At 36.7% G+C, this 13989-nt stretch overlaps 1 protein-coding gene across 1 annotated transcript in view; it reads right to left on the bottom strand.

Moving 5' to 3' along the window:
- MALRD1 (MAM and LDL receptor class A domain containing 1) overlaps window positions 1–13989 on the bottom strand; it is a 307929-nt gene that overhangs the window by 211989 nt on the left and 81951 nt on the right. Inside the window, 7 exon segments of the mRNA XM_053673503.1 lie at window positions 978–1005; window positions 3265–3320; window positions 3323–3395; window positions 3398–3603; window positions 3606–3619; window positions 4087–4192; window positions 4624–4777. Coding sequence (XP_053529478.1) covers window positions 978–1005; window positions 3265–3320; window positions 3323–3395; window positions 3398–3603; window positions 3606–3619; window positions 4087–4192; window positions 4624–4777 — 637 coding nt within the window.

Raw genomic sequence — 13989 nt, 5'->3', positions numbered from 1 at the left:
CAGCCCAACACCTAGCTCACTGCGACATACTTCTGGCTTAGTGGACTTCAACTTTAGCTGCAAGTTCCAATCCAGTGAACATTAAAATAATAATAAAAAACAATACAACAAAGCCCAGACTTCATCTCCCAAAATATGGTCCAGATGATACAGCCAATCATCAGGCTATGTTATCAGCTCCCTTGGTGAGCTGAGAAGGGCCATGTTTTAATAGGTTTCAGTCTTTGGGAATCATCTGGGGTACATGGTAAAATTGCTTCCATGGTAAAACCGGCATGAGTATTAGTTTGATACGTGGCAGGTGAAGCCCCGGAATCTGTTTTCAATAAGAACCCAGGGTGATTATAAAGCAGGTGTTTTCTGGATCTCACTCTAAGAAACTCTTCTTTTCACCTCCATCCCGTCCAAGTTCCCAGTGTTCCTTGCGCATTCCTGCCGGAATAACCACACTTTAATGACAGTTTATCATTTCCCTTCTCCATTCAAAACCCTTGAATATGCATAATCATTTAACCTAAACTTATATCTAAACTCCTCTATCCTTCAAGCTTCATCTTCCCAAACTAAATCAACTTCATGTTTGTTCGTCCCCTTAGCAAACATCATCTTCCCAACATTCCCTGGACATTTCATCCCTTTCCCATCTCTGTGCCGAACGTTATGCTGTGTGTCTTGCTGGTTCGTAGCTGTGTCTTCTCAGTGGTAGTCTTTTCTTCTCACTGGATTGTAGCTCCTTGGATCTGGAGCTTTTAAACTCCTAATGCCCTCATTCACTAGAAGAATTCAATGCACTTAAAGAAAATTGACTAGTCCCTGATCAATTACTCTTCCCAAATGTCTAGGGTAACACAAGACTCTATTCATTTTTTTAAACGTTTTATTTATCTTTAGAGGGGAAGGGAAGGAGAGAGGGAGAGAAACATCAATGTATGGTCGCCTTTCGTGCATCCCCTGCTGGGAACTGGCCTGCAGGGAACCGGCCTGCAACCCAGGCACGTGCCCTGACTGGGAATCGAACTGCAATTGTGTGGTTTGCAGGCCCGCACTCGATCCACTGAGCTACACCAGCCAGGGCTATATTCATTTTTTAAGGGGTGAGAATTTTGTCAGCATCAAGCATTTGTATATGATAAATGGGACAGAATGTTTATTTGACATTATTTGGGCAGAAGGGATAGGATTTAGAATTAATGACAAAAGTTCCATATTTTGGATTCATTTACATAATTTAATAATTTTGTAAAATAAATATCAGCTGTCCTTTATTCATTTTAGTGTAACTGTGCTTGACGTGAAGATGAACAAATATTCAAACAATAAATAAAACTATACGTGATTAAATGCAGCAAGGCAAGAACAAATCATCTGCATCTGAAAACCAGAGAACAGGAGCTTAGACCTAACCAAGGGAGCCCAGTAAGCAAGCGTCAAATGGAAGATGAGCTTTCATCTGGTATATCCTCACTCGTGACTAATCAGGCCCAGCTGTGACGTGAACTGGGGACCCATGGCGTACTCTCCAGGTGTCAGTCTTTGGCTGTAGAGCAGACGGAGAACGTCAAGCTGCTGAGTTTTCTGACATAAAGCCAACAGATCTGTATATTTCCTGTCTTCCTACTGAGTACATGCTCAAACTTCATTACAAAAGGGAATGTGTGTAGCTCTGCCGTTAAAAAAAGGCAATGACCCTAAATAACTTCAGGATATACAGCGAGGACTTGGGATATCTATTGTATTCTTTATAATAAATTAATACGTCCAGGTGGAAAGCAGTGAGACTGACGGTCTACAGCCACTACTGTTTTCTTTCATTAGTATTTAGTCACAAGAAGTGTATTACTAATCCTTGTACTGCCATAACTCCATTTTCTGAAATTAATACTAACAAGTTTGAAAACAATTTGCTTACTTTTAGCAACAGATCAACAGTTTTTAAAGGATGATATTTGGAGAGCTTGAAAAAGGTGAAAAAGCTTTCTGAATTTGCAAAAAAAAATGAATGAGATGTAGGACAAGCAAGACTTCTCAAAATAGATTGTCAAAATCATCAATTTTGCTCATATCCACACAAATATTACTTATGTAATGGAATTTTGGACTATATCAAAATGGCATATGTGTAAAACTCTCTACAATGATTTATGAGGAGATTTCCTAATGTAATGTTTTCTATAGTGTACCCAGCATTTTATGGCTTTATTTTGGTTTAGAATTGGCCTCCCAACTTAACAGACACATACCTTAAATTTTAAGTGTTGTTGCTATTTCTGGGAAAGAAAAAATACGATTTTTTTCAATTAAAACCAACACAAAACTATTAGTTTCTGATTACTTTCAGAAGCAAGTGCACTAAGTTCTATCTGCAGCTAAGTTTATTAAATTGCAAAACCTACACAGTCATCAGATGCACAAATATTTTGATTTAAACCACAAACTCAGACTCATCTTGGGCACCTTACTCTCTGCTCCCTATAGCCAAAGCATCGTCAAATGTCCCTCCTAAATATTTCTTCAAACTTCTGTCCCTCTGTCTCCATCCTTAGCATTGTGACAGCTGCCAGCCCCTGTACTGCTGACTACTGCAATGGATCTCCTGATTCCAGTCTTCTCTAATCCATTCATTACCCACATATCCACAGTGATGTTTTCAAATACAGTGATTTTATTACATTAGCTTCCTTCTTAAACACCTTCAAATGAGAAACAACTTCCTTAACATGGACTAAAAAGACCTGCAAATCTGGCCTCCCCTTACATTTCTATGCTCATGTGGCAACTTAGTTCTCCCTTCTCCTCTCCCCTTGCACCAGCCTCATGTGAGCTACCTCCCCTCTGCCATGCAGTCACACAGTGGGGTGTTTGCATGTATGCTTTGACTTGCTAGTTCTCAGATCTCAGCTAATTCATCACCTCTAGAAAGTCCAAAGCAATTATGATGTAAAGTCACATCACCCCTCTCTATTTAAGTCCTGCCAAAGCTACCATTTTCTATTTATTTATTAAATATTTTAGTAATCTCTCCTCTCAGTTAGGCTTTAAGCTTTATGAGAGCAGGGACTCTGTGTAGTTGTAATCAACACTGTATCCCTAGTATTTAGTTAATAAATACTAATGGCTTGACTAATTGATTAACGAAATCACACAAAATATTCATCAACCCTGGAACAATGCTTAGTGTCTTTCGCTTGCCTGAGTAGAAAACAGTAAACCTAAGATCACCACTATCAACATGAGGAACAACAAAAAAAAAATACCACAGTCAACCTCATCAGTAACGTCACCTCAATCATCCACCAGATCACATAACTGAAATTTTCCATGCAGGTCTTAGTGTGTCCACACCAGAAATGATCTGGCCCTTCATAGCATTTCGTGGGGAGGGGAAGGGCACAGTTTTTTCAAAACCGAAGTCATTAATAGCTGAGACCCCATCATAAATGCCAAGACTGCCTTTTTCTAATGACACATAGAAGAGTCAAGTAAGGCACCCAAGCTGAACAGTTGCCTGTGACCACCGGTTGCCCTGGTTCTGTACTGCTCTCAGAGTACCGAGGAGTCATCAGTTTTGCACACGGAGCTGAAGCACAGCTGCTCCCACTGATGGCCACAGGTATAAAACCTGAAGAAGAGTGCACACAAGAAGTGAAAATGATTGATGGGAAAGACTACTTATTTGCCTTTTTAGACTCTTTCACTCAGTCAACAATTAATAATTACTTATCATAATAGACACCTTTATTTCTTGCAGTAATCATGGCTACACATTTGCCAAGCTTATCTGCTAAAATGCATACTCTGCCTCTCAGGACTCCAGGTGCCTTTCTCAAGGAGTTCAGTTCAAACAGAAGAAGTAGTGTTAATTGAATTATAATCCATTGTTGGAGGGAAAGACTTTTTTCAGCTTAAAAAAGATCACAACAAACACTGATAATGAGCTGCTTGTAAGTAAAATGCTAATTGGGTGGATCTAATGCAACAGCTATTTTTTAAACAAAACTGGGGCAAATCATAATGTTCACCAACTGCAGGAATATGCCTGCAGCCACCGGGCTGCTAGGGTCATTGACCATTGTTTTCGGCATGTGCCAGAAAGAAAGCACGCATCCTGTTCCTCTCTGGCTGAAAGTTGGGCTCTGGAGTTTAGCAGCTTGTAATAAGCTGCTGCTCTTCTTCGGAATGAGCATAAAATTCCCTATCGGTGTATAAAAGCAAATCATAAATAAACCTATTGGGTTATAAAGTGAGACACCTGTCTCTTAACCTTATGCTAAATAACTTCCATGTCCAACTAAAATTAAGACCATACAACTAAAAAATCAATAAAAGTGATTGCTAATAAAATGTGTTCTTAAAAATACTAAACTATGATCTACACTGAGGTCTAATTGATGCTGAAAACCATTGGTAATTTTAGTTCTTGTTAATTTAGCCAAAATACAGCTATATGCCATCCTCACCACCCATACAGGAATAATTCCAAGCAGACAATGTAATTGACAATGCTCGAATGCCCTACTATTTCTTGCAGTAACACAGAATGTTATCTGCTTCTCTTTTTCTGCTCAGGCCTGACCAAAGGTAAACCAAAGTCATTATTAGTAAGAGCCTCTGCTTACTTCTTACCTTGAGCAGTATTGTGAGTATGATCACTGGCTGGGGCCTTTTGCTCAAAATTGGCAAAAAGTGTACTCCTAGAGCTCCATACCCAGTCAAAATGGTCACCGCTAATTGCTTCAAACCAACCACAGCTATTTGCTTCAATGTCACTTTCTGGAAACTGAAGAACAAGAATGTGGCTTTCAGGTCAGCTCTTCGAAGTGTTTACACACTTTACAAAGTATAGAGTTCAATGAAAATTAACTTGTTAGGCTTCTCTAAGTACATCAAAGAACACACTTGAGGAGGAAAAAAGGATCTATTCTGATCTGAAAAAAACCTGAAGTTGTACTTATCATACTGAAAATTAAGGAAGAATTATTGATTTTTAAAATTCAATATTTCTCCCAAATATTCCTTCTAAAAAGCAGCATCATTGAGCCATACTGCTTACATAATTTCCAAGGTCTGCCTAATTTACTCTGATACTCATGCTGGTTTCTCTACTGCAATTATATTCCTGGAAGGCTGAATTATTCCTACAGAATATTTTACACTAAACCATGAAGCAGCTACTTCTAAAAAAATTTTGTATTTGAAAAATGTAGATTTGTTACATTTAATTTCTGTTCACCTCCGCTTTTTGTAGAACATAGTATTTCCTAAAGCATCATATGCATTGCTTAATTCATGCAGGGCAGAATAATTTGACCCACTTTCCAGGTAAATATGCAGAAAAATCGGTTAACTTCCAGGAGGAAGAGAAAGGAGAGAAAGGGACGTTATAATAATTGCAGTATAGTATGACAGCTAACGTTCAGTGAGCGCCCTGTGTAGGAGCTCCTGTACTGCTTAACTGCTTTACGTAGATCTAATTCTCACACTAGCCCTGTGGGGGAAGGAGTTGTGATTACTATTATCATCCCTATTTTACAAAGGAAGTAAGGGAGATTTTGGGAAGTGATTAACTGAAACAACATCCTATATTTAGGAACTTGTAGAGAGGGGTTGGAATACAAATATTCTGACTCCTACTCTAATATTCTTTTTGCAACTGTTCACAATATCTGAAAATTAGAGGGTAAAATTAGAGGGTAAAAAGGATAAACCAAAAAGACATCATATAAATTTGCTGAGTGTGGATGTTCAGCTGTTACTGTATCTCATAATGTAAAATGAGGTTCACTCCCACTGATGATTATTATATTGGAATTCTTCCCTGGCTATTTTTATGCAAGCATATAATGATAAACTACACAGATGTTTTCATGTAAAAGAAGTTAGGAAGTAAGTAGTAAGTTTAAGTGATAAAAGTATAAAGTAAATCATTTGACTAGCTTATAGGATTTAAAACTGACAAGGTATTTTAGCATAATTTTAAATCAATTTAAAAATGTTACTTCTACTCGAGAATATGAAATAAAGGGTACTATTATAAATACTTTCTAATAATCTTTTAATAGTTCCTATATGATATCTTATTTCCCGTCTATATTTGTTTTCTGTCAAGTTTCCTGGCTGGAAATATGGCCAGCAGGGTACTTGCAATTTTATCAAAAGTCAGTGGGAGTAGACTACCTTGTAAAGTATGTGATTATGTAACCACTATGGTGTCCACATGAAGGTAATACAAGGAAATATAGAGGCACAAACTGCAATAGACAAAGGACCTCAATGGGAATATATGGACGCATTTAAAAATAAATACTTTAAAAATGATATAGGACACAGGGACAATAACTAAGGGGGGTGGAAATGGGAGGGAGGTGGGGAGCATGGGGTGGGTGGGCTGGGAGGGGGGAGAAATAGACAGAAAACTGTACTTGAAAATAATTAAATAAAAAAGGAAAGTATAAAAAATGTTATATCGACTTTAATAAGCAAGGGATGATGATATTTTAGTATATATAGGGAGACAATTAGAAATTAGCAAAGTGAAGAAAGTCTGCTACTTTAGAAAACAAGTTGCTCAAGTGAAGTTTTGAAATCTACGAAGCAAAATTAAATGTCACTTGAAGTGAAAAATAATGATACATGTAATATTAGAAATAAATGCTAAGAATATTTAAGATCACATTTTTAAGAGCCATCCCTATTTGTAAATACATGATATAGCAATAACCCATAAATGTACATAAATCCCAGGGTTTCAAAGTATGTAGATGTCATTTCAATCCCTGAGGAAGCAAATGTTTTTGTTTACTACTTCAGACAATCTTAACAACGGGATCTGGGGTTCCTGTTATATAAATGTAGATAGAAAACAGGGCATTGCTACTGTGGAATAGCTATCCCATAGCTACATGAAATGGGAACCTTGTCACCTGCTGTCCAGGGAAACACTGTTGTGGAAATAAATAAATATTCAAATGGTGGTGAAACTTAGAATGTACAGCAGTAATTTTATAGTTCTCTTACATAAAACCTTTCGAAGACAGTAACTTCAATAGATGATTACGCTGTTAAATTCCAAACATGCTACAATATATTTTGTTTCTATACATTTAGATTTCTATATACATTTAAAGCTTCACCCAAAGTGATTACATATGTAATAATAAGATAAAATTAACCTTTAGTGAGCCATTAATCAAACTGACCTCATTAGAACAACTTTTGAAAGTTATGTATATCTATTTCTGGCAGAAATACAATAACCTGGGTGTGTTTTAATAATTGAAATTCAGGAATTTTTCACTGTTTTGGGAGCCTCATTATCGAGTTTCTCAATCATCATCATCATTAGAATCATCACAATTTGCAAGAACAATTGCTGTTACCATTTACTCAGGGGTATAATGTGCTGAGATCTGGCTGGGGCTGCTACATTTATAACAAGGTGCCAACATAGAATTTCCAAACATTGCATGTCTGTTTTATAGCTATGGGTAGAAAAGCAAATGATTCTCTCTAGCAGCCTTTCATCATTTTATGTAAAATTACCCTTGTGATCTCAATTAGTTATGTAAATATAATTACAGTAGTTACCCCTAGGGAAAAGATGTTAGGGCACATTTGATGGATAACAAACAGGTCCATCCCCCTACAATATCATTGCCATTTTTAAAGCTTTTTCACTCAGGCAAAAAAAGATTAATGCATGTAAGGAGCCAAGGAACACTGTGAGGGAAAAAATCCAGAATCACACTCTGTCTCACTTCATACTCACTGTCTTAGATCTTCTCTGATGGTTTCAGAGGACCCCTACAGGGTTCATTTGTAAGGGATAAACATAAAGTGTAGAAAGGGGAAGTCTGGACTGATCATTTGGGCCTTGCAAAAAGAAAAAGTTACGACAGGGTGCTTCTTAACATTTACCCCAAATAGTTGAAAACTTAGGTCCACACAAAAATCTGTACATGAATGTGTATAGCAGCTTTATTCATAATTGCCAAAATTTGGAGGCAACCAAGATGTCCTTTAGTAGATGAGTGGATAAATAAATGGTGGTACATTCAGACAATGAGGTATTATTCAGTGCTAAAAAGAAATAGTCTATTAAGCCATGAAAAGACACAGAGGAAACTTAAATGTGTATTACTAAGTGAAAGCAGCCAATCTGAAAAGGATGTGATTCCAATTATGACATTCTGGAAAAAAGCAACACTATGAAGACTGCCAAAGGTTTGTGGTTGTCAGCTGTCGTGTGTGAGAGGGATGAATATGGTGAAACACACGGATTTTTTATAGCAATGAAAATACTCTACATGAGACCCTTAGGATGGATACATGTCATTATATGTTTGACCAAACCCATAAAATCTATAACACCAAGAATGAACCCTAATGTAAGTTATGGACATTGGGTTATTATGACATATGAGTATAGATTTATCAGTTATAACAAATGTTCCACTTGGTGGGGAATGTTGATAATGGGGAAGGCTATGTATGTGTGGGGATTGGGAATACATGGAAAAACTCTTTATTTTTTTCTCAATTTTTCTGTGAAAATAAAACTGCTCTTAAAGTATCTCAGTAATTAAGTAATAAAAGTACTATAATGAAAAAACAAAAATAAAAACGAAACTGTCGGGATATATTGTGCTCTTTAACTTCAAAAGATGCCCAGGTTCAGAGGAAGACAGAAAAATGGTTAAATAAACAAGTAGTTATTGTAAAAAGTAAGAAACCTAGAGCCCAGTTGAGGTCCACCACTTAATTTTTTAAAATTTTTAAAGATTTTATTTAGTTATTTTTAGATAGGAGAAGGGAAGGAGAAAGAGAGGGAGAGAAACATCAATGTGTGGTTGCCTCGCATGCACCCCTTACTTGAGACTTGGCCAGCAACTCAGGCATGTGCCCTGACTGGGAATCAAAACAGTGACCCTTTGGTTTGCAGGCTGGCACTCAATCCACTGAACCACACCAGCCAGGGTGGTCCACCACTTTCAATCACAGAGAAATCTGAACCAGCAAAGACATAATGTGGTGTGGAAGACATCCATTCAATATGTGTATATGCCATCTTATTTGATCCCAATGCAATATAGAAAATACTGTTGTCTCACCTTAGAGATGAGAAACATAAAGTTCAGAGGGTAATATATAAGTTCTCAGTGTTTATTATTACTGACACAATTCCAGCCTAGATCTAAAGTCAAAGCCAGTGTTCTTCAACAATTAACCTCTGGACCTAGTAGCTAAAAAGTAATGATAACATTTTTTAAATAGCTATTATGTGCCAGGCATTGTGCTATATGTTTTCATAAAGATTACATATACCCTAAATATTTATGATTATAGAACATTCTCTGGAAGTAGATTTTAAACAATACAATTACTATAAATTCACTAAATTGACCCTCCTTTTTTTCTTTTAAACTTTTATTTTTTTTCTCTAGATTTTATGACCCTCTTATTGCATGGAGAACAAAAGTTAATGGAGTATTCTAGCATATTAGCTTAAGTTCACTGAGGTTGTGATTTCTTTGATTAAGCAGAGGTTACTACCACCTTCAAATGCATTGATACTGTACATCCTATTGTGGAACATGCTCTCTACTAATTAAACATCTTTGAGGTTTAGCCTTTTCTGTGCATTCAAATGGTTATATGTTTGGATTTATTATAAGGTTGAAGTAAAAGAACTCTAGATTTTACCAGTAGTTAATATTCATTAATTATTTAAAACATAATATACAATAGTAAGAGAGTATTTGCAAAGTACCATGCAATTAAAAGATGTCTGTATAAATAGAAGAAACCTTTAAAGAAATACCAATGCATAAATAAGTAAATAATATTTTGCATTCAAAATGAGTAAATTTGAAATAAGAATGATTAATTATATTGTGCCACATATGGTTTTAAGTGTCTCTTGTGATCTGACTAATGAAGATACTGCTGAAAGACAATTCTGCAATTCTTATGTCTTCACGCATCTTGTAAATTGAGCTATTAATTGCTCTTTTGTTCTAGACCATTCCTTTGAGAATACTTAAACAGCAAAGAGTAATGAATATGGAGAGAGTGACTCCATCTATATCCAAGGATGTTATTATACTGCATAATAAAAATAATGTCATCTTTTAAAGCAAAGTTCACATGTTTGTTTGAAGCCAATTATCAAAGATTTGGGGTCCATAACTCAGGCTATTTGCTGTTATGCAAACCCATTTCATATACACATCAGCCTGGGTCCCTTTATGTTGCCCCTGGGACTTACAGTGTGAGAGGCACCAAGGCAAATATGATGTTCATGTGGTTTGCTGAGCCATTTGTAATATAGTCCTTTGTCTCTGATACAGGAGTCTCATCCCTTCTGCCAGCATTCATAAAACAATGGCAAGCTAACTAGTTTGCTTATAAACAGAGTTTAAGAAACTTCACAGTTCCGATACACATACACTACCTTAAATACCACACGTATAGTACTCACCATTAAAGAACTTAAATCTAGTGTGAGAAGTGCATAAACAAACAGGTAATTATGGTAGAGTAATAATAACCATGTGCTTATTCATTTATTTTTTCTTCATTCATTTAGCAAATATTTATTGAGTAAACCTATATGCTTGGTGTGGGTCAAAGAACATAGCAGTATAGAGAAAAGGGGAAAGAAAGCAAAAGTCTATCTCTGCCCTCACGGAGTTTAATTAATAGGAGTGAGGAAGGTAGGGATATTAGTGGAGATAATGAAAAAATAAGATAAATAAGTATAATATATAACATTTTAATGATATTAAGGTTAAAAAGAAAAAAATAATATAAAGAAGAAAATAGAGTGTTAAAGGATTAAAAATGTATACAGGCAATCAAAATGTTGGTCATTAGCTAAACTCTTGAAGGAAGTAAGTGAGGAAGCAAGGAACGTGGCTCTGTGGGTAAAGAATACACAACACAAAGGGAAGAGCAAGGGCAAGGTCCTTGAGGAAAGAGTATGCCTCTCGTGTTCCAGAAATACTAGAGATCATGATATCTCCAGGATAGTGAATAAGGAAGAGTAACAGATTAAATGACAGAGATCATTTTATGTTTTTGGCCTCAATTTTGAGTGACATTAGAAACAATTGGGATGTTTCAAGCAAAGAAATGACAAAATCTGACTTAATATGATCACTGTTATATTGAGAATATACAGATTTGGGACAGAGTGGACAAGAAAAGGTGCAGGAGGATATTGCAACAATCCAGCCCAAAAAATAATAACGATCTGAGCAAAGGTAGCAACAAAGATATGGATGAGACATTTTAGATATATATTTAAGATAGATATGATACGATTAACTGACATGAGAAAAAAATTAATATGATTCCAAAGTCTTAACCTGAGCATTTGAAACAATGGAGGTGCTGTGAAATGGGGAGCACTGTGAAAAATCAGGTTTTAAGTGTAGGAGGGGATCAGGATGTAAGTTTTAGGCATGTTATATTTAAGATTCCTTTCAGGTAGGTATTCAAGTGACCAAGAAAAGAGCTGGATAGATGAGTCTGGAGTTCAAGTGAGAAGTCCAGGCTGGACTTAAAACAGAACATACGCAGGGTGGCAAGAATAAGGCATAAGAATAGGAAAATATCAAGAGAGTAGTTCCTGGTGTCACAGAAACCAAATCAAATAAGTATTTTAAGGAGAAGGGTAATACTTTCTGTGTCAAATGCTGTTGATGTCTCAGAGGAAGATTAAGAAGTCACCACTGGTGACTTTGAAGAGACTATTTCTGTTGACCTGTGATAACAAGGCCCTGATTAAGTTAAGAAGAAATTCAGAAAAGTTAAGGACAGTGAATAGAGTTAATTATTCAGAAGACTATGCTTTGTAAAGGAAAGGAGCTGTGGTAGCTGAAGAAGTGGAATCAAGGGAAGGTTTTTTAGATGTAAAAAATTAAAGTATGTTTTAATGCTGACAAAGATCTGGTAGAAAGGAAACATTTCTGTAGCAGTGTTGTTGAGAAAGCAAACAGAGGTAAGTGGCAAGAAAAAGAAAAGATCTGAACATTGTTAGGAGCATAAAAATTTATCCATGGTAAAGGAGAAAAGGAGCAGTTTACAAGTAGAAGAGGTGTCAGAGCTTATGAAAGTCTTTTTCATATCGTTTCTATTTCCCAGTGAAATAGGATGAAGGATAATTAGTTGAGAATAGGGCTACAATAGTAGAAGACAGATGTTGAAGAAGACGGGAGAAAAAATATGTGTTGTTTATTGAAGTTAGTAGATGGTAGAATGGAATGGAGAAATATAATGTGTTTCCTGGATAATACTAGGGACCCATTTAGGGCAGTGATCATCAATTTACAATGTGAATAGATTATACGGTTTTGTTTCTTGCCAGCTTCATACAGCTGCACAGATTCTGACTCTGAGTGGGTTGAGAGCCACATTTAATCAGTTTGTGCGTTAGCAACTATAGCATGTCAAAAACAGCAAGGGGTTGAAAGTCAGCATAAGGTAGTCATTACCATATTAGACCATGGAATTTAAACTGCATAAGAATACAAGTGAATATATGATGGAATGAGGAATATTGGAGCACTGGTATGATCTACACTATAGATATTGGTAGTACTGATACATTGTTGAAATTACAGGATTAGAGGAAGAGAACTAGAAAGATAGGGAATGGTGATTAGACAATCAGACTTATAACTAGAGAAGTTTCAGTTATTGCTTGAAGAAAAACCATGTCCCCTTTCATGAAAAAGGAAGGATTATTCATAAGGTAGAACCATAAAGCCAGATGGCAGAATCAGTTGTCCAGATGGAAGATGCAAGAACCCAAGTCTTGCAACCTAATCAAGAAACTCCAGCTAAAGTTTGCTCAGCTGAATTTCAAAACTTCTTTGGACCAGTAACTCCATTTTGCCTTTCATTTTCCTTCCTTCTTTTACCCCAAAAGTCAATTGTCATACTATGGCTGTCATCATTGTAAGTCAAGAATGTTGGAGGAAGATAACTTTTCTTTAATTTCACAAGTCAACAGATGAAAGAAATTATACTCAGAAGGTGTACTTTACCTAAACCTAATTAGATAATTGGGATGATTATTCTAGACTCCTGAACTGAAGAAATTTAGTCGAGCATTTAAACTTTTTATCATGACTATATCCTAGTACAGTGAGATCATTGGAAACCTTGGGAGAAAGTGAATGCATTTTTGCATATTAGAGAAATCTTGGAGACCACAGATTGAAAGGCAGTAGGCAGAATTTTAACATAGTCTCTTGGTCTCCATCCTCTGCTGTTAAAACTGTTATGTCATATTACATGGCAAATGGATTTTGCAGATAAAACCAAGGTTGCTAATCAGGTGAACTCAAGATATGGTGATATTTGGGTAAGCCAAACCTAATCAATAAATTCTTTAGAAGAAGAAATTTTTCTCCAAATCATTGAAGAGGAAGTCAGAGAAATAAAAAATGTAAGAAGGTGTTGTAGACCTCTCTGCCTGATTTTAGGAATTGTATCACTACCCATTGTGGCTAAGGCGAGAGATGACTTTTGGAATGCCAGCTGAAGGAGACAAAGCTTGTTTCTGGTAGCAAACACTGCCTCAGTTCCTCTCCCTGCCCCCAGAGCTTGGTCGGAAGTCAATGACAGGTAAGACCCCTCATAGTGGGGGGCAACCTAAGCCAGACTCGATCACTTGGAAGGCCTTCATGGAAGGACTCGGAGGGCTGCAACAAAGAGCAATGGACTCTTGCCCCACCGCCCCAGCTCTGACAAAGCCAGAGTCCCCACATCCTCTGGGAGAGGCGCTTCCTGGCTCTAATCCCCTAAAGCCTGAATACCTGATAGGGAGGGGTGCAGCTCCTTATCTTGCTAGAGCGTATCATGGGGGAAAATCTGTCATCACAAAGACTTGCTGATAAACATGTGAAATCTGCTCTGCTAAGAGTGCTTTCATTCATGTGATAAGGGTCTGAGAGGAAATGAGTATGTCTTCCAAAGTTTCTG

This window comes from Artibeus jamaicensis, unplaced genomic scaffold, assembly GCF_021234435.1.
Source record: "Artibeus jamaicensis isolate MK-2021 breed Jamaican fruit bat unplaced genomic scaffold, CSHL_Jam_final contig_867, whole genome shotgun sequence".
In the NCBI taxonomy this organism is placed as follows: Eukaryota; Metazoa; Chordata; class Mammalia; order Chiroptera; family Phyllostomidae; genus Artibeus; species Artibeus jamaicensis.
The sequence above is the reverse complement of the archived record's forward strand: the minus strand, read 5'-3'. Positions and strand labels throughout refer to the sequence as shown.